Below are 25,852 nucleotides of genomic sequence, written 5' to 3'. Positions count from 1 at the left end.
ATGACTGTACTGGGTGGTCAAGGTAAGTTGGGAATGAGAGACGGCCCAACCGATTTAGATTTAGCCACATTCTAAACCCAGATGGAGGCCAATTCAGAGCCAGAAGGCAGAAGACTCTTAGAAGATGGAGGGCAAGGTTTCCATGAACATTTTTTTTCTGTCCCAGAACAACTATAAAATAAAGTCAGTCCCCCGCTAAAAGCTAGAGAAGGAACTTCATTAGGACAATTGTAATACAATTAATACCTGAGTGCCAACTTAATGTCATGTAATAATCTCTTTGTATACATGTGTTCACTTTACCCTTTATGAGACCCCCATCAGCAGTTACTTCTTAGGTATTGTTTTGAAGATAGAGAAACTTAGGCACTTCCCCATATTCACAAAAATACACAGGGCGAAAGGTGACCCATTGGCTGAATCCCACAGTGAAATGTCCTTATGATTAAGAATGCCTATTTACAGGGATGGAAATTACCATGACATTTCAGCCAATAAACAACAGAGGGGACTGTAGAAATATAGACATCAAGAGTGGATGTGCTAGACAGACACAGACAGACATAGGTGAAAACCCCTTTAGTGGCACCCATTACAATACACACTTCCATAACTACTTCTAAATGAGAGACTTCTGTAATGTTTTGTATACATATGTTCATGTATATACATGTATATGCAGGTGTGCAAATAGCCCAGAGCTCAGTGTCATTTGGGCTATGTTTCTCAAGTGCTTGCCTTATTTTGTTTGACTTTTTGGAGACAAGTCTCCCACTAAATCTGGAGCTTGCCGACTCATTTACTGTCTGGCTAGCAAACCCCAGAGCCGTCCTGTCTCTGCTTCCATAGTACTGGGATTATAGGTACATGTCCTGTGCCTGGCTTCTTCATGAGTGCACAGTATGCACTCACCTACATATCCATCTCCCTAGCTTCTAGGTAGTATTTTTAAATTACTGGATCGCAGTCTATACTCATGACAATTTGACATGACTCCTCTCTCGCATGTTAGCTGCTATTCCAGGTGACTAACCCTGGTATCAAGTACGAATACACTGTCCGGAAAGATGGCCTTGACAATGATGTGGAGAAGTTGCTGTACTTCTGGCAATTTGGCCGCTGGACCGAATGCAGTGTAACGTGTGGGACAGGTGAGAAAGAGCAGCTTTCACTTGGAAACCCCGCCAGCTTTAGAGTAAGCCAAAGAGGTGACCTAAGCTAGTGGTTTTCTTTCTGTGCCTGCCAATCTTCCGAGTCTCACAGACATATCCCAGAGACCTCTTTGGGCAGTGAATGTAATTGAGGGGGTGTGACTTAAAGGAATGGGTATTCTGCTTGCATCTCATTGGTCTGCTTCCATCACGTGGGTACCACCCCACCCCAAAGGGAGACTGGGAAATAGGAAGACACAGGAGGATGCTTGGAAAGCATAGACATGATCTGAGGGATGGATGAGCTTTGCCAAGGCCCATGAAGGCAGAAGCCAGGCCTGTTGGTATGTGGGCTCTCGCTCATTTCAGGAGCTTTAAAAATAATGGGGTATGTGGAAGCTTTGTTTCTGTGCCTGTCTTCGGACCACACTCGAGTCTGTTCTGAAATGTCTTGCCTCCTTCCTGGATCTACTGCCTGTAGAATGAGCGGAACCTGCACAGCAGACATTCGGGTGTATAATGAAGCAAGAGAAATGAAAATGGGGGGGAGCAGAATGCGCCAGGAAGCCCTTCTTCTCCTCCATGGGCTTCCTCCTTATTCTGCTTGGTCTTTTTCCTTGTTTGCCTCCTCTCAAGAAGCTATCACAGAACCTGGTCCAGAATCAGAAAATTGGGTCATGTGTATGTAATCTAGCTCATAAACAATCCTTATTTTCTCCAGTTCAGCAATTAGGTACAGCGTTTAGAGCTCATAAGAATAAAATGTCTACTTTTAATTTTTTTTAAATTTTTCATTATGTGTATGTGGAAATGGTGCATATGCATGTTTGTGCAAGTGCCTGCAGAAGCCAGAGGTGTTGAATCTTTGGGATTGCAGCTGTAAGACAGTTGTGAGCCACCTGATGCAGATTTAGAAACCTGACCGTGGGTTGTCAGCAAGAGCAACACACAAGGCTGAGCCATCTCTCTAGCCCCTAAAATGTTCATTGTTACTATATTTTATTACTCTTTGAGAACTCGTGTGTGTGTGTGTGTGTGTGTGTGTGCGTGCGTGCGTGCGTGCGTGCGTGTGTGTGTGTGTGTGTGTGTGTGTGTGTATTTTGATCATGCATGTATACATATATACGGTTTGGAAATTGTTAAACTAGAAGTCAGTCTAGGTCAATGGCAGCACCTGGCCACTGTTACATGGGCGTTCATAGACAATCAGTCCTTGATTCCCATGGCTGCCTCTAGCATTGCCCTGGCCCGTGGCCCAGGATGGGCCAGGCTCCCAGAGAATCAAAGCAATTGTAGCAGGAAATAAATGGGGGGTATAAAACACCTTCCCTGAGGATCATTCATGAGAAAAATGAAGTCACTGTGAATGTAGCTCCAAGTACAGTTTCAACCTGTGATCCCTCTTATTCTCAGCTCTCAGGGAAGTTCATGTTTAAACTTTACACTTAAATTATTTGTCCCAGACTGCACATAATGAAACTCACCTAGAGCTAGTAACCAGAGCCTCCACAGAGAAGCAGAGCCTCTTCCACCCTCTTCTATTTCAAGATATAGCCAGCCCAGGTGCAGGATTTCAGAGCATCAGAGACAAAGAGCTAAGCTACATCTGAAGTTAGGTAGGGAAGAGAACATCCTTAACTGAAGTCCGTTAGTCATTTGGTTTTGTTGAAACTTGATCCTTTAGCACCCCCCCTGCCAGGTGGGGTAAACGTCATTCTGATTATAAAGCCTTAGTGGGTTGCTTGTGGTGACCATGTGAGCCTCACTGTATTGCCTATTGCAGTTCCAGGGAGATCCCTGACTCTGGCAGAGAAAATCGTGGCTATCTTCTTTAATACTCAGGATACATAGAGGCTAGGACACTGATATTCACACAGTGCACACCATGTGAAATGCAAAGACAGGAGACAGAACACTGAATTATTCAGTGGCTGTTTGTTATTATCTTTAAGTTCACATTTCCCACATTATAAAAATACAGAGTAAAATAGGGAAAGAATGGAAAACACAAGGGACCAAAAGGTGGGAGGGGGACCACAAAACCAGGGGTGGGGTGGGTACCACAAAAACATTGTGATCTAGCCGCATCCCTGAAGTCTCTTAGGTTGGTGTCTCCCAAATAGAAATAGTGGTTAGTTAAAACTGGAGAATGTTTTGTTTTATCCTATTCAAACAAAACTTTTAAGATACTTTTTAATGCAAGACTTCATAAAAGTAACAAAACTATGTATCAAGGCAAGTTTAACATATGCTAGTGAGTGAAGAGGATGTATAGTTTACCGCATGCTTGAAAGGAGAAAGCAGAGATCTGCTAGGTTTTTCAGCTGTATATCACCAAACATGGTGGCTGATCTAATGGTCTCTTATTCTGCTGGTCTCCCAAGTCCCACTGCTTTTTTCAACCCTGTGCAGCCTACAGATTAAGCCCTCTCTTATTTATAAGCCTTTGGTTTTTTCTCCAGTATTACAGTTGCATGCTGTTTCTCAGTTGGGACATGCTCAGTCAAAAGTGCTCCGTGAAAGGCTGAATGCCTGCTTTTCCTTTAGCCGCTAGGTGTTGTGAGATTTTGTAGGCTTTTCTGGTTTTCTTTAATTGTGTGCTTCGCCCGACTTACATGTAGTGGCTACAGGAAGGAATTCACAATTGAGCTAGAAAACCAATTTTGCTTAATTTTGTGAATGCTTCCTTCACAGGACAGAAACATCCCCCCCCCAACACTATTAAACATTCTTCAAGCAGAGTCAATTCTTTTACTTGAACAAACTGACACACCTTTTTTCAAAGTTTCCTCTAACATACCAATCAGTTTAGAAAATTATGTAATCAAGTCCCTGGCATTCCAATGGGGAAAATGGTATTGGTTTTGAGACTCACTGATGGGATATGTAAGGGTGTTAGCAATGACTAATAATAAAATAAAGCATATTAACTCATGTCTAATAAATAGTTGAAGTCAATAACAAGTCAGTGAAGTTTTTGGAAAAGATGAATTATGGAATTGAAGTTCAATCATCTAAAGGAAGAAAACTGAGTTATAGGTGTACAGAAACAGGTTTAAGTGGACTGGATGAATTAAGTCTCCTCTATATCCCAATCTCAGATTGTATGTTCAACCTTGATCTGAAAACCTGCAGTGAGCAGAGTGTCTTTAGAGAAAATTGATAACCCATGAATATATGTTATATATAGTATATAAGGAGAGCATTCTCTTCTCTCTCCTCTCTCTCTCTAATATATACTATCACTAGCATATAATATATAATATATACATATATATATTAGTAGAAAGTGTTGTGAGGATAATTACACACACACACACACACACACACACACACACACACACACACACACATGCTAGTAGAGGTGGGATACAAGCTTTCCTTGACTGAGTTTTGTGTTGTGGTAGGTAGATATGAATTCATTGGTCAATAAACACAGAGCCAAAGCTAAGGGAGCCATGAAAATAAATGAGATCAGTATTTCACAGGAACTGAAATTGAAAGTTGGGAGAATAAGTTGTACTTATATAAATAGCTATTAAGTCTTCACTCTTTCCTTCTTCCTGTGAAGTTAGTGTTATTCTTTTTTTTTTATTAAAGATTTATTTATTTATTATGTATACAGCATGTATGACTGCAGGCCAGAAGAGGGCACCAGATCTCATTATAGATGGTTGTGAGCCACCATGTGGTTGCTGGGAATTGAACTCAGGACCTCTGGAAGAGCAGTCAGTGCTCTTAACCTCTGAGCCATCTCTCCAACCCCTAGTGTTATTCTTGTGTGCTGGTATTCATGGCTTTTTAGTGATGAATCTATTGATTTACAAAATTGTCATCACTTCACATTATTGACATCATTTTAGATGGAGCATTAGAATTATAACTTATGTGATAATGTGAACTTTACCTTGTACTGATGTTATTGTCACTTGAGTAGGTGTAAAGAAAAAGATCTTGTTCAGCACCTCAAAGACTGAGTTGATACTACTTCAGGTCCATTCAGATGATGTGCTGAGTCACTGCCTGAAGCCTCTTTAGTCTTTGAAGTTTTGACATTTTGGAAATGCTGCACTCTTGTTTGCAAAGCTAAGTTCTCAGTTGTTTTACCTAACTCATCCTAAACTGAATTCTTAATTAAAAATATATTAAATAAACTAACTGACTAACAGGCTCTATTTTAAAAATCCCAATATTAAGTTGAGATGATAACAAACAAAGTCATTGTTCTTGCACTTTTGTTTTCATGAGTAACTTACCTTTTTCTTCTTTCAAGGCATGTTTCCTTCCAAACGAATCGGTTGTAGCCAGGTTACAGTTTTAAAATCAAGGCACTTAATTGGCCTTATACCACTAATATCCAGCACAATTTATCGAGTATTTACAAAGAGATTTGCCATCTTCTGGAAACAGCATAGTGTGTGTGTGTGTGTGTGTGTGTGTGTGTGTGTGTGTGTGTGTGTGTGTGCAGGAACACAGATGCCATTGTGGGTGGTCAGAGGACAGCTGACAGGAGTCACTTCTCTGACTCGATGTGGCCCCTGGAAATCAAACTCCAGCTGTCAAATTTAGGTGGAAGTGCCCCAGTACAGTGAAGCATCTGGTGGGTCTGATTTCCACCTTTGAAGTAGAAGTCTCCAGTAAATATCTTCAGATTAGAAACAATGTAGTGTTAGGACATCACACAAATATTATCACACACTATAATATTTACAAATAGCGATAACTATTACTATTTATTGGCATCCTTACTTAGTAAAATTTCTTTGGGGGCAGTGTCCGGTTTAAAAAAGAAGAAGAAATGAAAAGCCATGGATTTTTTTTCCCCACAGATACAGTCTAAGCTCACACTCTCTGATTTTGCAGTGTTACATCATAGTAATTACTCTTAAAAGCATGACCTGATTCTAACCTCTCCACTAGAGTTTTTACAATGGCCTGTGTTAAAGAGAGCTGCCACTATTCCAAAACTGGATTCCAGGCTAATGAGTATACCAGTGAGGAGTAATAGTCGAAGTGTTCCGTTTTTACTCTAAACTATTAAGCTCATTATTGTAAAGGAGATAATATCGCTCCGAGACCCCAGTAGGAAACAGTTGGCACACAGGAACTTACTACCTTGGCTACTTTCACAGGTATGAGGAGGGCTTGGAGAAATCAAGGAAGGTAAATAATGCCCAGGAACACTGGAAGGTGAAGGAAACAAGGCTACTATCCCTAGGCCGGAAGAATTAGGAGAGGGAGCATTTAGACAAAAAGATAGCACCTCGATTTCCAGGCCTTGATGGAAACCACATGCATCTGTAGGATCGCTTCCAAAAGTTCAGAGCAGGAAACTAGGAGGAGCAGAGTAGTTCTGGAAGGAGGAAACAACAGCAACCCACGAGAGGAGGAGAATGACAGAAATCAATGGAGTCGGTGCTCCGTAAACTCAGGAAGCTAAACTGGATTGGCCTTGATTGGAGAAGGGAAGCGAGCTGGCACTCATTCAGTCCATAGAGATGTTTCTTCAATATGAGAAGCCATTCTCCATCTAGTGTAGTAAGCTCCATCATGCTCACAGACTGTGTGAGACAGACATTTGTACAAGGTATACAAAGGATAATAAAAAAAATCTCTGGTATGTTTGGTCTCTCAGGTAGGAAGACTCCAGTGATTGCAGTGATTTGAGAGGTCATTCCAATGTCTGGGGGCTCGAACCATCAACTCCAGTCTCTGTCCACGGCCTTGCTGAGGACTTGGGCTTTTTGTACAATAGCATTCACATGGGTTCAGAATTCAACATGTGTGGTTCCTTCCCCAGGTATCCGGCGCCAGACGGCTCACTGTGTCAAGAAGGGCCATGGGATAGTGAAAGCTACCTTCTGTAACCCAGAAACACAGCCCAGTGGGAGACAGAAGAAGTGCTATGAAAAGGATTGTCCACCCAGGTAACCCTTGATAACAGGATGCTGAACTTGTGTGTCGTCTGCCCAGACCGCTCATTTCATAGTGCTCCAGTGTTCCATGGTAATTGTGAGCTGTGTTGTTAAAGTTGATGGAAGGAAGCTGTGAAAGGTTTCTGTGGTTGTGCTGTCAGTCTGTGGCAAGCTGTGAGGACATTTTCTTTCCAGAGAGCAATTCTTCTCACAACGTTGAGGCACTCTGTGTTTTTATTTGCTATAACTCAATGGCAAACTGTTGAAGATAATGTACACAGCATTCACCCAGGAGTTGTTTAACTACTGGGTTTGGTTCTCCAAGGGCATGTCCCTATTGGATATAGAACTTTCACATACTAGTATTCTGAACTGACCATGTCCACTCTTAGTTCAGGCTTCCCCAAAGAGGGGACTTAGAGTGCAGGCCGTTGTGTGGGCTGGGGCTATGGTCAAGAGCTTCCCCCACAACTTGGTCTCCCATCTACTATCCAAAGAATCCCTCCCATTCCTGGGGCTTTATAGCGGACTAGCATCTCATCATCTCTTGGATCTGAGAGAAGCATTCCAGAATACAGTAAAAAAAAACATTTTTTTTTCCCTCCTGCAATGCTTCTTAAGCCGAGCTGATAGCTGGTACCTTTCGATCCACAGCTAAAGTTGGAAATGGTCCAACTGCACAGTCTCCTCTCATGCAGTTAGTTAATCACGCAGCCATGGCAGCCAGAATGGGGGGGCTGCTGCACTCACACACACAGGAGCCGGGTGCCAGACAGCCACTGCGCAGTCCCAGCCAGAGCAAAGGTGACATCCAGAGTCAGGGTTTCCTGGGAGCAGATGATCTGTCTGTCTGCAATGCTGCCTGGGTGAGCACATCTGGATGCGCACATCTGGGGGAATAGTTACACCCCAGAGTCTGCTGCTGTGTTGGGAACATAATTTCCTCCAATTCCCTCTAACCAATTTGAAGATTGGACTTGAGGAAGAGAAAAGCCCAAGCATTTTGACAGATCCTTTAGGTTTTTACTTCAGTTTAAGCTGTGTTTCCCTTTGCTGGTACCTATTTCCTAAGGTACTACTAGGTTTTTCTTTTCTTTTCTTTTGAGGCTATTTCTACACATAGTTAATGCCAGAGGTCCAGCTTGCAGTTGCTAAAGATCAACAAAATTAACAGGTCAAGTCTGAGTTGGCTTGGTTCACACTCAAGCTAATTGCACAGCCTTCAAAAGAGGATGTTAATAAATCCAAATGCATCTTCTCTTCTGCCTCTGAAGTAAAAAGTTTGCCTTTATTTTATATCCAATAGATGCACATACAAATATACATGCACATGCAACACACAATATATTTAAAATCAGTGCTAAATACATATGACGATTACTTGACTCCAGCTAGTTGGTTTTATTAAAATTTATTTAAAAATAATTTTTGTTTCTGTGCTATGTACATGTAATCCTTTTCTTATAACTATATTTGTTTATTTTATTATACAGACTAAAATGTTTAGCCAAGGTAACAAGTCACATATGGGTCAGGTGTGGTGGTACACACCTGTAATCCCAAGACTCAGGAGACAGGAGGAGGATGAGACGGAGCTGAAGGGTGGTTTGGGCTGCCTAGTAAGACTTACCCCCTCAAAAAAGGAAGGAAGGAAAGAAGGAAAGAGAAAAAAGCAAGGAAGGAAGGAGGTGGAAGAAGGAAGGAAAGGAGGGAAGGGGCAGGGAAGAAGGGAAGGGGGAGGAAGGGAGGAATACAGGAAAACAAAGAAAAGATACCAACAAAATGAAAATTGATAAGCAACCAGGAAAGTCTAAGTTTTGTGCAAATTCATAAAGGGCTTAAAAGGATTTACTTCTTAAAGAAACGACATTACTGTTGTTCGAATCTTAGATGGTCTTTTAATAAAACTCCTGGTACCAGATATTGGGGTAAAAGCTGAAAGATCAGAGAAGCAGAGCAAGTCACAGCCACCACCTATTACCTCACCAACTCCACGAATCCTCTGACTGAAATCCTCTGAGCCTTCACCCGAAATGGTCTCAGCTGAACTGCTTTAGTTCCTGTTTCCTCGCGCCTTATATACCTTTTTTCTGCTCTGCTGTCGCTTCTTGGGATTAAAGGCATGTGTATGTCCCAGTACTGGGATTAAAGGTGTGTGCCACCACTGCCTGGCCTTTCCAGTGTGGCCTTGAACTCACAGAGATCCTGACGAATCTCTGACTCCAGAGTGCTAGGATTAAGGGTGTGTGCCACCACTGTTTGGCCTCTTTGTCTAATCTAGTGGCTGGCTCTGTCCTCTGATTCTCAGACAAGCTTTATTAGGGTACACAGTGTATCATCACACATTACTTTGCTTTTAAAAATATACATAATAAACAGAGGTTGCTTGGATAGTACTGTGTATTTTTACAGACTCAGCGTAGTAGTCAGTTCCCTGATACGAAGTTCTCATGCATCTTCCTTGGTCACCTGATTTCTGTGATGTCTGGAAAGCTCACATTCATCATCCAGAGCTGTCATTTCTCCCTGCAAAAGGCTTACACTGTCTTTTTCTTAACTTCTCCAGGCAGTTTTTCTTCAGTGATATCTCAGGTTTTAAATCCAGTTTCAGCATTTGTTGATCTTCCCCCAAGGCATGTCCAAGACAGATTTTTTTTTTAAAGATTTGATGAAAGTGTAAAATTATCTAAACCTTGAAACAAACATGATGCCACCCATGGCTTCGGGGACCAGTGCTGCCAAGAAAGAAACTCTTTGGAACATCTGACCACAGGAAGAGGTCATCTGTGTTCCTTCTCCCCAGCTGACTTCTCTCTGACTCTGCTCTTCGGCAGAACAAAGTTCTGCAAGGTTACAGCTATGATCATGCCTATCCCAAGAATTCAATACACATCACAGCTATTCATTCAACCCTGGCAGCTGTGTGTAGGTTTCTCTGCATGAAAGAACAGCGTGGGACTTCAATCAGAGTTTCCCTACTTCAGCATTTTTGAGTTTTTAGGCTGGATTGCTCTTTGTTGTGCAAGACTTTCATATGCATTCTAGGTAATTTCACAGCATTTCTGGCCTCAGTTGTCTGGGAGTTAGAGAGTGAGGTGACCTGGCTCATAGCAGTCAGAGCTGTTTGAGTGAGCACTGGAAATAGATTGAATAAATAAATAAACTACAGGTAAGAGATGGGCTCAGAGGTTCCCCATCAAGATGGGACCCCATCCAAGCCATAGACAAGTATTCCAGGCAAACTAAGGGCTCTTTAAAACACACAACAGTCTCTCTACCTCTGTGCCTTTGTCTATCTCTACCTTTCTCTCTCTTCCACACACACTTTGACAGAAACTTCTACATTATTTACAACTCATACTAAAACAATACAGTCCATTATTTGGTGAAATTTACAGATAAAAATTTACATTCATTTATTTGGCATCAAGAACACCAGTAGTTTCCAATCCTCATTGATTCTTGGTCCTCCATACAAGAGATTCTGGGTTTGGTCAGACATGGGAGTATTGATACTTTTTTTAAATGCTCTCCAAATGTTGATACAATAATTATCTGTGATATAGACTTGGTCCTTTGAATCTTTGCATCATAATGTTAAGAGATCAAGTAACATTTAGTGATTAAAGAACACTCCACACAATGTTTGCTCATTGACCAGTTGTATGTTAGGTGTTATAAAAAAACATTATTCATTGATACTTGTTAAAATGAAGTAACACACCCTTTATTCAACAACATCATGGACATAGGGATCACTACAGTAAGAATTTACTGTAGAGAAGATATTGATCTCAACATCAAATATAGCATTGACAAGTAGGAGTGTTTATCTGAGTATCAGGGGAAGGGTCAATGGATGGGTAGATACTAAGAGAAAACAAAAGGGGTAAAGAAAATATGAGGCTAAGCTGACCTGGCAAATATTCTTTCTTAAGAGGTGTAATGGTGATCAGACATCACCTGGGGGGCAGCAGAGGCTAAGGAACCCAATCAGGTATCAATGATCATCATTAACTTGGGTGGACATTCTTATCCTGACTTCTCTGCTAAAAATGGATGTCACAAGGCAGTGCACAGTGTCCAGTCAAGGAGAGTCTCGTCCTTGTCAGTGCCATTGAGAAGGAACAGATTTATTTCATTTTACACTTGCACATCATGGTGCATCATTAAAGAAGCCAAAGCAGAAACCTAGAGGCAGGAACTGAAGCAGAGACAATGCAGGGATGCTACTTACTGGATTCTGCCCTGTGGCTTGATCATCCTGCTTTATTACACAACTCAGGACCACTTGTCCAGGGGTGGGAAGCACTGTATTCTGGAGCCTGCTATATCAATTGTTAATCAAGAAAATGCCCCCCCACACTTGCCTGCAGGCCAATATGATGGAGGTTCTCTCTTGGCAGGTGACAATAGTTTGTGTCACGCTAACAAGAACTAACCAGCGTGGGAGGATTAAGAGCCAGTGGGGGAAGCTTGACCTGGAAGAATGTAACATGAATCTTAAAAGGTCTTATTAATAAAAAGAAACCTGGAGTATAAGGGTAAATGCTGAAAGATCAGAGAGACAGAACAGGCCACAGCTAATCTCACCTGGCCAACTTCTCAGCCGATCCTGTTTCCTCAAACTGGAAGCCTCTGTGTCCTCATCCGAATGGATCTCAGCTGAACTGCTGATCAAAAGCCTAAAAGCTTAACCAGGCTCTAGTTCCTGGTCCTCACACCTTATATACCTTTCTGCTTCCTGCCATCACTTCCTGGGATTAAAGGTGTGAATCACCATGCCTGGCTGTTTCCAGTGTGGCTTTGAACTCACAGAGATCCAGATGCATCTCTGCCTCCAAAATGCTAGGATTAAAGGTGTGTGAGAGCCATCATTTTCTGGCCTCTATGTCTATCTAGTGGCTGTTCTGTTCTCTGACCCCAGATAAGTTTATTAAGGTACAAAATATATTGGGGGACACAATATCACCACAGAAGACATTAGCAGGAAAACTGAAGAGTGGATGGTTCTCATTCTAAGCTGACAAGATATGTTGGTCTAGCTTGTACCATAGACCTAATAACTTATAAAGAACAGAATTGTATTTCTAATTATTTTAGAAACTGGAATTCTAAGATCAAGGCATCAGCCCTTGGTCTGGTGAGGCCCCTCTTGTCTCCACACAGCAGCTGAAAGGGCAAGAGAGGGGAAATGTATCCCCACACAGTAGAAGAGTGAAGGAGAGCAGCCCACACGCACAGTTTATAGTAGCGTTCATCCATTCATAAGCGCTCTGTCCTTATGACCCAAACACGCCCATTAGGCTCCACCTCCCAACACTGGTGCATTAGAGATGTAGTTTCTAACTCATGAACTTTAGGCAACACATTTTAATCATGGCACAAGCACACAATCACTCCGTGAGGACTGTGGAGGAAACTCTAGAAAGGGAAAACAGGAAGGGCCATTATCACTCTGTTAAAATACAACTGAAAGCCCTGTAGCAAGTAATTAGATAAATTAGGCTTTCAGTCATCTCAGATTAGGGCCTTTCCAGAATGACATTTTATGTATTTAGCAATCTGCCTTACCTCCCTTGAAAATGTCAGAGGTAGGGCAAAGTAATTAGATTAATACAGTGGGCATTAATTGACTTTCACATCAGACTGTCAAGTATTAGCTCTTTATTCATACAAGGCAACCAGAATTAAACACCAAAGAAGAAATCAGTGATCTTAATTACTTGCTAAGTGAAGAAAATAATAGAATTCAGAAAGAGCTTTCTTCTACAAATTTTAACTTGAGATTAAAAAGTATGAAAACCAAAAAGAATTCTACCCATAGAAAAATAAAGTGTGGTAAATAAAAAGAATAGAACAAAGCTTTGTCATCTTTACTATTACCAAAGTTGAATACTGTCCTATGGCCAGGAGGCCTTCTCCAGGTCAAGACTGCAGGGTTTCCCATAATGTGTTATTTCCCTGTGAGAGATAGAAATGCCCCCTTTATTAGTGCATGGGAACTTATATGGAAGAATTTCATGTTCACAAGGCAATGGCGGACCCAAATTATACTGGGAGAGGAGACTAGTTCTATTTTCTGTGCTAGAGACGGTTTGCATGGTGATGGAGAAGGAAGAAATGAGAGGATTCCAGTAGGGACCCTGTCATTTTCCAAAGCACTCCACTGTAGCCATTGGGCCCATCCTGGAATGTTCAATTGATCACTCATAAACAAAGAACTTCCCCATTAGCTTGTCCTCAGAGAATCCAAAATATTAATTTATCCAACTGTTTAACTTCTTAGGAATGACTGAGATGGAAGAAATTTTCTTATTTTTAAGTTATTTTTCTCCTTTATCAAATGAGTCAGTGAAACTGTGAACAAGCAGGTTGCAGAAGATTGGAGGCAAAATGAAGTTGATGAGCTAGATTTCACATCACCCAAGTCATACAAAGGGTGTGCTTCTATTACAGAAAAACATTCAACTGAGAGCCAGGAGACCTAGAGAATGATTGGATACCATGACTCCATACCTACAGTCAAAATACCAATGCATCACAAGTGATGGGGGGAGGGGACGCCCTGTGCTCTTTACTTTACATGAATTGGTATTTCATTTAATCCATGGTACTGATGAAGGCGGTGCCTCACGAAACAGATGACAGAGTGAAGCTTAATGTTGGTTGATGTTACACAGCAGAATCTTGGACCTCAATTTTCTTGACTTAAAATCCAAGCATATTTTCCCATTAAAAGACATCATTCTTTTAAACAAAATGATATGTGTGTAAATGTTTTGCTTGCTAGTATGTATGTACAGCACTTGTGTGTCTTGCATCCTTGGAGATCAGAATATGGCATTAGGTCCTCTGGAACTGGAGTTACAGATAATTGAACTAGAACGTGGGTGCTGGCAGTTGAACCCAGGTCCTCTGAAAGAGCAACAAGTATTCTAAAATACTGAGCCATCTCAGTAGCCCCCAAAACTGTGGTTATTTTTAAGCAACTGCATATGCCAGGATCTTTGCTGGGCTCTGGGGTTTATAATTGGACAATCACACCGACCCTGTCTGCAGAAAACACCCACAGAGCCTGCATCATCCCCAGAGATCTCCCAGCTTTATACTACATGCTTGCCTACTCTCTCCCCTGGTGGTTGAATGAATGTACATCTCTCTTGGTGATCTCCTCACATGTCCATGTCTGCCTGCAGGTGGTGGGCAGGGGAGTGGGAAGCATGTTCGACGACATGCGGTCCCTACGGAGAAAAAAAGAGAACAGTGCTGTGTATCCAGACCATGGGCTCTGATGAGCAGGCTCTCCCAGCTACAGACTGCCAGCACCTACTGAAGCCCAAGGCACTGGTTTCCTGTAACAGAGATATCCTGTGTCCATCAGACTGGACAGTGGGCAACTGGAGTGAGGTAAGCTCAGAGGTTGAAGGGACAGTGATATTAGCCCTGCTTCATCAGCCACTTACTCATTCTTCCAAAAGGACCTAGCATAAAATTGCCTACTATACAGCATCCACCATGTCTAGCTTGCTTCCTGCATTTCCTGTTCCCAGCCTTCCAAGAGCACATCCTCCCTCACTGAGTGGGCAGTTATGTACTAGGGATCGGGTGGATCTCACTAATCCAGGCTCGTGTCAGCTAATCGATTCATTATTAGGATATCGGCTGACCTGTTGTTAAGCTATTGTAGCAGAGCAAAGCCACACACACACACATACCACAGCCCCCAAAGCCAGTCTTTAAAACACTTGGCAGTTCACTGTTGTAGTTAACCCAAAGGAGGGTTACTCTGGTGGCAAAATGAAGAATGCACTTGATTGAGAAACTGTTCGAATCATTCATCTACTCAGCATGCATTTGGGATATCTGTTAATAGTTCACAAATTCAAATTAGTATTGCATTTTTCCCAAATTAACTTCATCTAATTCTCGGGGTATAATTAGAAATCAGAGGGCTTAGAGGTTATGAGGGGGGGATGGGCTTTAATGTTCAATGTCACCGTGATGTCTGGATCTGTTGGGCTTTGCTCCGCCCCAGGGTGACTGGAGAGAGACAAGCTCTTCTTTCCTCAAGCTACCAAGTGTCTCCAAAGACTTTGATTCCACTTCCCTGTGTGCATTTCTGTTATGACCTAAGGAACAGCCAGACAATAAATGACCTTTAGAAATGAACACATCAGAATTTTGAGGACAATACTGACTTCTTTGTATGTGCTTTTTAAGAAAAAATTGCACATATTTATTGTGTACATGTACACATGCGCTGTGCACACTTACTGAGGACACAGAGGAACTGTGAGCAGCATCAGTAGGTTCCAGGGATCAAACTCAGGTCATGAGGTTTGGTAGCAAGTGCCTTGACATCCTACTGGTTCCTGTGCAATTTCTTGAGAAGCTGCAAACTTCCTATAATGATGAAAAGAAATTTTCAGAAGCTTTCCTGAGGACTTATCTTCAGGGAAGTGGAAAATATTTGGTACAGAAGAACATTATAGAAAAATAACTAGAATGAACATTGATGAATAAATAAGCAACATACTCAGTTAAGATAAAATATTTGTGAAAGTGTTTTATGAATAAAGATTTCTTGTGTAGCTTATGAAGAAGAAGTCTAAATTTTACATCAATGAAATTATCTTTTCTGAAGATACTTATTTGAAATTAGAGTATTCATGTGAGTCAAACGTCCTTGATAGCCTTCCCAAGACAGTTTCTTTAACAGATAATCATAGTTGGGATCGTTTAACTTCTAGTTCTGTACAGGATGTTCTAGTAGGTATGTGGACTACAGCAAAGAAATGGAATTTATGGTCTCCAGACTATGAAAACTTCCTTTCAGGGGATGAAAGAGAGAGTTGGGGCAGAAGAGGGGAAGTGGGCAGTAGAGAAAGACCTCGGAGGATGCATGTAACAATATGTCTAGCAGCTAATATAAGCACATTATGGATTTGTGCACTGATACATCTGTGCACTTCAATGGCAAGTAAAAATATCCTCCCCGCTATTCTTGAAAAGAAGCAATCATAGCGTGCATTTGGCCTGACCTGTTCACCACCAACCTAGACTGCTATAAATTACAGTGTTGTCAAAATAAGTCTGAATGGGGTATTATGATGGACCTATTAAATTTGTTTACCAAAAAATGTGTTGGCTGCATCCAAAACACTTAATAATTCTTGTCATGTAGAATTTACTAATTGCCAGAATCCAGGGCTTTCTCAAAAGACTGTAATTACAGATTTGGCTGAGGAGACCTTCCTGCACCCATGTGTGCAGCACATAATAACCCACCTTAGCTGGAAAGGAAGAGACCAAAAATGTTGGCACGAGGTGACCAGTACTAGTGTTGGTGGCTCCCAAAACAGGCCATTGTGAAGCTGATTGACAGTACATGTGGAGTCCCGTTTCTAGCTTCCTCTTGCAGTGCTGAGCGGGAGTCAGGCTGGCACCTTTATTAGGAGATGTAGGCAAAGTGCCCTGTAGGTAAATAAGCATCAGTAGATTCATTGGATAGATGTTTTCCCTCCTTCCGTTGTCTTGATAATAACCCTCAATGAACTTTGCTGAAATAGATAAAAATAAATGTCTTTGACATTCTAACAGTGCCAAGATACCTTTGTACAGATTTATGTGTATGTATTTTTATTAAAATTTTACATATATAGTTTATCTAGCCGTCTTTCTTATTAAAATAAAATCTTTTCCATACAATATACTCTGATCACAGTTTCCTCTCCCTCAATTCCCCCACATCCTTCTCCCCTCTTCTCACCCCAATCTACACCCTTTCTCCTTAGAAAACAAACAGGCATGTAAAAATAAAGTAAAATAAATAGGACACAGCAAACAGAAGCATATATGTGTGTGTGTGTGTGTGTGTGTGTGTGTGTGTGTGTGTGTGTGTGTGTGTATGGTTTTTTGAGACAGGGTTTCTCTGTGTAGCTTTGTGCCTTTCCTGGATCTCACTCTGTAGTCCAGGCTGTCTTCGAACTCACAGAAATCCACCTGCCTCTGCCTCTGCCTCCCAAGCATATATTTTGATCATACTCTTTCTTCTCCCCCAACTCCCAGATCCTCCCCACCTCCCTACCCACCCAACTTCGTGTTCTTGCTCTCTTTCTCTCCCCTGAAACAATCATAAAAACAAAAAACAGAGCTCAAAACAAACAAATACCCAATAAGGTAAAACATACCAAAACAAACAGCACACACAGAAAAATGTGGAGTTTGCTTTGTGTTGGCCAACTCCTCCTGGGCATGGTGCCTTCCCTCAAGTGCGGTGGATACACCCAGTGACACACCATTGGGGAAAACTGATTTCCCTCTCCCAGCAGGGATCAATTGCAAACAACTTCTTGTTTAGAGGTGGGACTTTGTGCCTGCCTCCCCTCCTCAGTTCTGAGATTTTTATCTGGTTGGAACCGATACAGGTCTTGTGCACATTGCCAGTCTCTGTGAGTTCATACAGGCATCAGTCCTGTTACACCTGGAAGACACTGTCTTGTTGGAGTTATCCAGCAAGAGTTATCTGGCTCTTTCTGCCTCCTCTTTGACATACATCCTTGAGCTTTTGGAGGAAGGATTTGATAAATACATCCCATTTAGGGCTGAGTGCTCTCACTCTGTACACTGCTCAGCTGTGAGTCTCTGTGTTAATTACTATCTACTGCAAGAAGCAGCTTCCCAGAAGAGGATTAAGTGGTGCACTGATCTAGGGTATAGCAATATGTCTATTAAAAACATTTTATATAATATATTTTGATAATATTCTTTCCCATTCCCCATGAAAAGATGATAATCATGATTCTTGGCCCACAGTATTTGTCATCAGAACTTTGCCTTGACACCTACATTGTTTGAAGCAGAGAAGTGCTCTAGATCTACCTTGGTCTGCACTGAGCTGTGGATTTGCTTAAGTATGAGATAACTTGGCCAAAACTCCAAAACTGAGAACTTTTAGGTTTCTGTTGAATGGTCCTCCCTGAGACTCCCAAGATGGAAAGGGAAAAAGCAAAATTCATGAGATGCCCAAATCAAGGTTCCTCCATTAACCTCTCATAAAGAGAAAGTAGGTTCTGCCATGGCAGGCCAATACACTCAATTCTGAGAAACAGTGAGTGGTTTGGAGGGGGCTTCTCCTCTCTGCTCACCCTAGGAAACCCTTTCTTGTTTCCTGGTCTCTCCAGCCACTGTTTCCCACCCCACCCCAAACTGAATTCATTTGCTTGACAACCACCTTAATTCCTCTCCTCTCCTCTCCTCTCCTCTCCTCTCCTCTCCTCTCCTCTCCTCTCCTCTCCTCTCCTCTCCTCTCCTCTCCTCTCCTCTCCTCTTAATTTCAAACCACCTTAATTTCAAACCTTGCCAAGGACCTTGTCTTGCTTTGACAAAAACTCAACCTAGTTTTTTAGCCCAGAGAATGGCAACTCTATTTATTGTAAAGAAAGGCAGATTATCCACTTTTTTTGTGGCTCCCATTTTTTCCCTCAAGCGCTACACTTCTGTGGCTTGCCGTGTGAGAGACAGTCACTCTAGTGATGGGTTTGTGGTTACTAGATCACAGCTCCCTTGCTTTAAATCTTGGCTCTACCACATGTTAGATTTAATCTTATTTTCATTTCATTGCTCTCATTACCCATAACATAGCAACAGTTGAGGCTTTTATACTTTCTCAAGTATAGATGAATTCACATTTCCAAGTTCTTGTAAGCACAGGACCTACCTAGCAAAACTGCTAGAAATATTAACAGTGGCTAAACATTTGCTCATATGGTAGAGGGACGGACACACCAATAATGTCACCTGTCATTTGTCAAATGCTGTCCCTGACTGTGTAGGATATTTTGTTTAACCCTTAAAATACCTCTAAAGGTTGATAGCAGTTCGTTAACCTTCATTTTGCAACTTGAAAACTCAAAATATAAGCCTTAAAGTTGCTTCTTAGACAAGAATTCAATAAATGATGAGCTGAAATTCATATCCATCTAGCATTTGAAGGCAATCAGAGAGTGGTAGAAGAGTAAAGCTTTATTTTGGTCGACACTAGGTCACTTTTAAACCACCCTCCTATGTGCTTGGTGTATATACTGCCTAAGCGAGCATGTTTATTCAGCCTGGTTTTTGTATGGGTTGATGGATAGTTGCAGCTGTTCATTGATTTGATTTAATATTAATGTGCATGCAGCACACATGGCATTTCTTTAATCCACATGTAAGTGTGTGTCTAAAGGGCTTCTTGCTTCAGGAGAATTTTAGGTTATTTACAGTCAAAGGCTCTACATATTTTAGTAGTGAAATGAAAATTATGGTCATAACTAGGAACAGAGATCATGATCTAAGCATGAAACCCAGATGGTTACTGTTTTGCAGTTTGCAGTTTAGCCCCAAGCATTGGGCAACTAAAACAATATAGTAGGTGCCACATTCTTTCTAGGTGATAGACAAAGTACACACCCATATTGTGTCCATATTGTAAATAATTGCCAAAGTTATATGTGGTGTTTTGTCTGTTTAGCTGTGAACAAGCCCTCTCTTGCTAAGCAAACATCTCCAAAACTTTAAAATTTATTTTAAAATTAATTCTTGCTAGGTTAGCCAAGCTAGATTCTGACTCTTGACCTTCTTGCACTACCCTCTTGAGTATCTGGGAATACAGATGTACCTCCCTACACTCACCTTATGTCAGGATTTTAGTCTTGGATCCAAGATATAGAGAATGGTTCATTCGTAGGCTCTGTGAAAAGCTTTACCATGTTTTTACATGGATGGATGGATGATGGATGGATGGATGGATGGATGGATGGATGGATGGATGGATGGATGGACAGGAAACCCTTCAAAACACCATGTAATTAGTAAATGTGTCTTCCTTTATGCATCTCAAACAAGAAGGGAAGCAGAAGATCCCAAAGAACCACTCAGACTCTATACTGCATAAACTCACAGTACCATCTTAGGTAAATTATTTCACTTCATAGGCTTCAGTTTCAGCAACTATAACCCAGTATGTTTTTTCTCTTGTTAGAGAGACATTGTAGGTAGTGATTTTCTAGATTTTTCCAACCCTAGAAATTTCTAATTGTGTGATCTTAAGCTAATATTAGCCCACTCTAACCCTTTCCTCATTTCTATTACTGTAAGGATTGAATAAAATAAATCATGTAAGTACCAACCATATTGCCTGAAAAACAGTATGTGCCACTAAATGATGACTTTAGTATCTGACAAGACAAAGCTGACTTCCTGTGTTACTCTAATTTTGCAATCTTTGTCCCTCAGAGGTATCCAGAGCCCCAAAGGAATTGACCTATGGTCACCTTAAACTACCCATCCTTTAACTCAGGGCCCCCTTAATTCATAAAGCACTATAAACATGCTTCATAGCACCTTCCAGTTTTTCAAAACTCACCATAAGAGACCTAACAACAAATGAATGTGTTACTTTCAAAAACTCAAAAGAATATTGGAAGTCAACCATATGTATATTAGTAGCAAAATAGCCTAATTTTTCAGGTGAAGAAACTGTAGCACAGAGATGCTTACAAACATGTTCAAGTCATATAGCTACCAAGTGATGAAGCAGGCTTTGAATGCAGGCAGCTAAGATTCTACATTGAGTACTGTCATACATCTCAAGTATCTATGAAATGCAGCAATATGGCAGTTCCTAGAATTCATAAGAAACATATTCTGTTTGGAAACAACTTGAGAGTCATCTTTCTCACTTTGCTGGGATTCACAATATACATAATGATTGCTGAGATCTGAGTCTCTCAAAATGAAATGACTTAGTCTCACCAAATAATTGTAAAATCAAAAGAAAAAATGTTTCAGTTGGTTTCTACAGCAACATGCTGCCTCTCACTTGAGGCTAGAAATGCATTGGTGTGCATCTGATGAGAAATAAAGTAAGCCATGTAAAAGCAGATGTGCTTAGGGTCTAGGAATATCTTTAATCTGCCCTTCCTGTGTCTGACCAAAACACCTAAACAGATGAATAAATCAGCCAATCAACCACATTTCTAGTGGTCTATGAAGTGAAATCTGTTTATAAAGGTGTTATAATATCATGGCGGCCAGATATCTACCATGGGTCTGATGGTTTGGATGAGAATGACTCCCATAGGCTCATATGTCTGAACGCTTGCTCCCTAGTTGGTGGAACTGTTTGGGAAGGATTAGGAGGTGTGGCTTTGTTGAGAGATGTGGCCTTGCTGAAGGAGGTATGTCACTAGGAACAGGCTTTAAGGTTTCAAAAGCCCACACTACGCCCCCAACCCTGATGCCTCCTAACTGTGGATCATCATGTAAATTCTCAGCTATTGCCCCAGCACCATGCCTGTCTTCCTGCTGCCGTGCTCATAATGATCACAGACTCTAATCCTCTGGAACTATGAGACCCAATGAGCATTTCATAAGTTGACTTGGTCATGGTATCTTGTCACAACAGTAGAAAAGTAACTAAGAAAATGGGTTAAAGGAAGAAAAATTTATCTTAGCTCACAGTTTTTGTTTTTTTTTTTTTGTTGTTGTTTGTTTGTTTGGGGTTTTTTTTGTTTTGTTTTTTTAGTCCATTATTTTTATTTCCACAGCAAGGAGTAACATCCTGTAGGAAGTGCCTTGTGAAGAACGATGTTCACTTTATGGTATTTAGGAAGCAGTCATAGGAAGAGGTTAAGGAAAAACACACCTTTCAAATCCTGGACTTGGGATCTGCTTCCTACAACCAGGACCTGCCTTCTACTCAATATCGCCTCCCAACAATGCCATGCTAAAATAAGCCATTAAGGTGTTTTTCCATTGGCTAGATTAAAGCAGCCACAGTCTAATCACTGCCCAGTGAATGGATTCACCAGGCTGGGACCAGGCTTCCCCATAGGATCCTTCTGGGGAAATACTTCAAATCCAAGCAGCGACAAACACAGTTAACTAAACAGACCAGATATTAATAGTCAGAAGTGAGCTGTCAATGGTTCTTCGAAATGAAGGCATGGCAGCAAACACCAACACCAAGAAAGTACATGTGAAGTCCTGCAGGTGTTCCTGCTAACAGAAAAGAAAGCATGGAGTGACAGGAGACATTTCCAAGCTTACCTCCAATATTCTTAATTAAGGTTTCAAGTGCTCCTGTGGCTTGATGCTCCGACCTGCATTACTTCTATGGGCCTGGAGTATCTGCAAATGCTAACACTCTCAGTTTCTTTCAAACATGGCAGCCTGTGTTCTTCTGGTTCCTGGGGAATATACCTAGGCACTCCTGTTTGCAAGAGCTACTCAGAAAGTTGGCTTCCAGCCCTGCTAAGTCTCCTTTGTTGTATCTGTTTGTAATCATCTAAGATACGGAGTTACTTTCTTAGAGTTTCCCTAAGAAAATCTCACAAACTAGCTGGCTGATACAATGGGAAATGTCTAGTATTACAGTTTAGAAGGCAGAAATCCTAGATCAAGATGTCAGGAGGGCTAACTTGCTTCTGAAGTTCTGTGAGGGAGAACGACCTCATGCCTCCTTGTCCTTGTTTCTGGTAGTTTCCTAGAAACCTTGGGCTCCCTTGATGTGCAAGTGAACCACCACATCCACCTTCATCTTCCCATGGTATTCTTCCCACAAGACGTTTCTCAGCCCCAAATTTCCCCTTGTATAAGAATATTGACCGTACAGGGTTTGCACCCACTCTAAAAACCTCGTTTTAAGTTGATTTCCATTTAAAAGAGCTGTCTGGAAATTAGATCACATTCTGAGATAGAAGGCGATTTGACCTTGACTCTTTTGGAGAGGAGAGGGAGTACACACTAACTCATAACATGTAATGTTTTAGCTTATGTTCAAACATGATTTTTGGTATAAAGCCCAATCATTCACGTATAAATTCCCGTGACATAGAGAAACGTTTTATGTATAAAATACCAGCTGTTTCTCACAAAGCCCCTGTAGCCCAAAGCCTCTGCTGAGTTCCCACTGGGTGTTTGAATGGACTCACTCTGTGCCATACCTCTGTGCCACCAGTGAGCTCCTTTTGCTGTCATGCCCCTCGGGTGGGTGGAGTTGACCAACTTAGCAGCAGGCTTCTTTCTCATGGGGCTTTCTCCAGAGGCTTTGATCCAGGAGTGGTAACTAGAGCGGGCAGGATAACTCCCAGAGAGGGCACAAATAGAGTGAACAAATAGCAAGCTACTTGCCTGGTACAGGGTTCAAAATGATAAGGTCAAGGCATAGGATAATCATAGCTGAAAGTGATTGTGAGAATTCCAAAAGTGCCAATTGAGATGCGCTTTAAGTATGCGTCACACAGTTGCATTTATCTCATCTGAAGGGCTTGACAGCTCCTGAAGAGATAAACGCTGTTAGAAAGAGCTCCGGGCTGAATACAAAGAGACACTGTTTGTTCCGGTGGCTGTGAGAAAAGGCAACTTCCTGTTTGGACTCAATGTACTTGGTAGATAGCATGGTCCTGTTGGGTACAACATGCCCTGTGATAAGATGGCTAAGGAATGGCCACCGAGGGCACTTGGAAGAGTGGGTATCTCCTGGATAAGGAAGGTTCATGTGGGTATGCCAGAGAACATATGTGTCCATCACAAGCCTGGGTTTCCATGACTGAAGCTTTGAGCTCATTGAGAATGAAACTAATGGGTGACAATTGGACTTTTCAAGCAGAGTCAAAAATCGGGAATCTTACTTATAGGAAATGTCTAGCTTTTAAAATGTCCACCACTATTCCATTTTGTGTGTGTGTGTGTGTGTGTGTGTGTGTGTGTGTGTGTGTGTGTATCAATTTTGATGGTTTAAGATGGAACTGACCAAAAATGCATATGATTGTGCTTGCTGGAAACAAAGTAAAGGAGAAGATTTTTACACCAATAGGACTTGAGGAAGCAAGGAACTTAAGCTAAAATAAAATACAGCTTATAGGTGACAATTTTTTTGCATTTATTTCTTTTTTCCATAATTCAATGTGGTGGAGACAGAGAGCATATGCTTCAAAGTTTTTTGATTAAAAGAAATTGAGGTGTTTTGTGGACTTTCACATCCCCACAGACATTAGAACTCCTACAAGCCAAAACAACCCAGAAGGCTGGGGGAAGACGTAGACGAATTCCCTTATGTTGTTATATATTCCGATGCCTCTTGGAGAGAAAAGTTGCAAGAGAGGCCACATGCACTGGAGACCATTTGGTATTAGCTCTATTTGTGAATCCATGCTGAAAGCAAAAGCCAGCCTGTGAGGAAATGTATGCAGGCACAAACTGAAACTTACTTCGTTGCATTTATAATTTTTTATAATGTGAAAGTTTGCAAATCCAAGGTGATGAGAGATGGATAAATTGAATGGGCCATGGAGTGTCTTCATATTCAAAAATGACAGGAATCTGGGACAAAACAAAAAGAAAAATACCTCCAGCTTGCTCTTTTTAGGCTCCCAGTGCATTTTAGAGGGAGCCACAGAAGCAGCAGAATATGTTTCCTAAGTGACAGCCTCATTGTTAGTGGGAAATAGTGTGTTGCCCAGTGTGTAAAACCCAGTTCCCACCATAGATTAGCCCTGTAACTACCGACCAGCCCCGAGACGGGGCATTTGAGTCCTTTACTAACAGTGCCCTGAGCCCAGTCTGTACTTGGTACTGCCTTGACGCCACAGCCTTCTGCAGTCAATGGTGCTTCTTGCTTTCAAATGTGCCAATTCCCCAGAGCTATTACGTGTCTTGAGTGACTGTGCTTGACTGAAACAAAGTAAAGGAGGAGATTTTTACACCAATAGGACTCAAGGAAGCAAGGAGCTTAAGCTTTAAAAAAATGCAAAAGCTTATAGGTAACCATGTCCCCATCCCTGTTTTTTTTTTTTTCCACCAAATAAAACAAACACTTCACAAATATGTACAGTGATCAAATATCTTAAGAATTATCCTGACATGTCGTTATGAATAAGAAACACCCCAGCCTTTGGGTTACACTTCCAACATCACAAGCACTGGGCAATTCACTAAGCAAAGTCCATGGATCTGTGTTGCCCTGGGCTTTGGTGGAGAAGAGAGCATGCTAAATAAAGCTGACTTTTTACATTGGTTGATCTGCAGCCTTTCAAGTAGGTTCTGGAGCCTTTGGCTCCTCTCTTGCAGAGAGAGGAACAACTACCCTTGCCTTGTAAATCTTGCAGAGATGTTGCTAATATCACACAGAATAATGGCTATGAGGCTCTGTGAAATCCGTGGAGAATTATGCAGGCTTTCCCTGAAGAAACCCACTTTGACTTCAAGGATAGCAGATAGAGAATATAAATCAGTGTAAAATGGGCAGCAAAGGGACCTGAATGGTCCATGTTACAGCACTAGCTACTGGTTAGTTGAATTAACATGTCGTTAGGCCAGGTAAAAATGGAGCAGTTTGGTAAAAGTACAGACCTTTCAAAGTAACTGATTTTCCTATGTTACATAGTAACTATGTATGATTAACAGTGATACAGCTAGATGAAGGCAGTTTTCCACTGAACTGTGAGGATGGCATGCCCTGTCCAAACTGCCCCCCACAAAGGCAATCTAGATACCTGTCCTTCAGCAAACCTTCTAGAATGTAAAATGAAATTGGGATGGGAGATATGCCACTTTCTCAGTGTGCATATTAATGTCACACTAATGGAAGAACCAAATTCTTTGAGAAAGGATATTTTCCACCTTTGATTAGCTTCTCATTTTTCAAGCTCAGGGAAAAAAAAAAACACTTAGAATATAAGTGTATTTGAGTGTGGTGATTATCTAGCTTTTAATGTAATTCTACCTGCCATAGATAAATGA

At 41.4% G+C, this 25,852-nt stretch overlaps 1 protein-coding gene across 1 annotated transcript in view; it reads left to right on the top strand.

Annotated features, from left to right (window-relative positions):
- Adamts12 (ADAM metallopeptidase with thrombospondin type 1 motif 12) overlaps window positions 1-25,852 on the top strand; it is a 263,963-nt gene that overhangs the window by 200,517 nt on the left and 37,594 nt on the right. The window contains 3 exon segments of the mRNA XM_028884425.2: window positions 1,013-1,151; window positions 6,952-7,078; window positions 14,266-14,476. Coding sequence (XP_028740258.1) covers window positions 1,013-1,151; window positions 6,952-7,078; window positions 14,266-14,476 — 477 coding nt within the window.

The sequence above is a fragment of the Peromyscus leucopus genome, chromosome 11, assembly GCF_004664715.2.
Source record: "Peromyscus leucopus breed LL Stock chromosome 11, UCI_PerLeu_2.1, whole genome shotgun sequence".
NCBI lineage: Eukaryota > Metazoa > Chordata > Mammalia > Rodentia > Cricetidae > Peromyscus > Peromyscus leucopus.
Note: the sequence above shows the minus strand (reverse complement) of the source record. Positions and strands in the feature narration are given on the sequence as shown.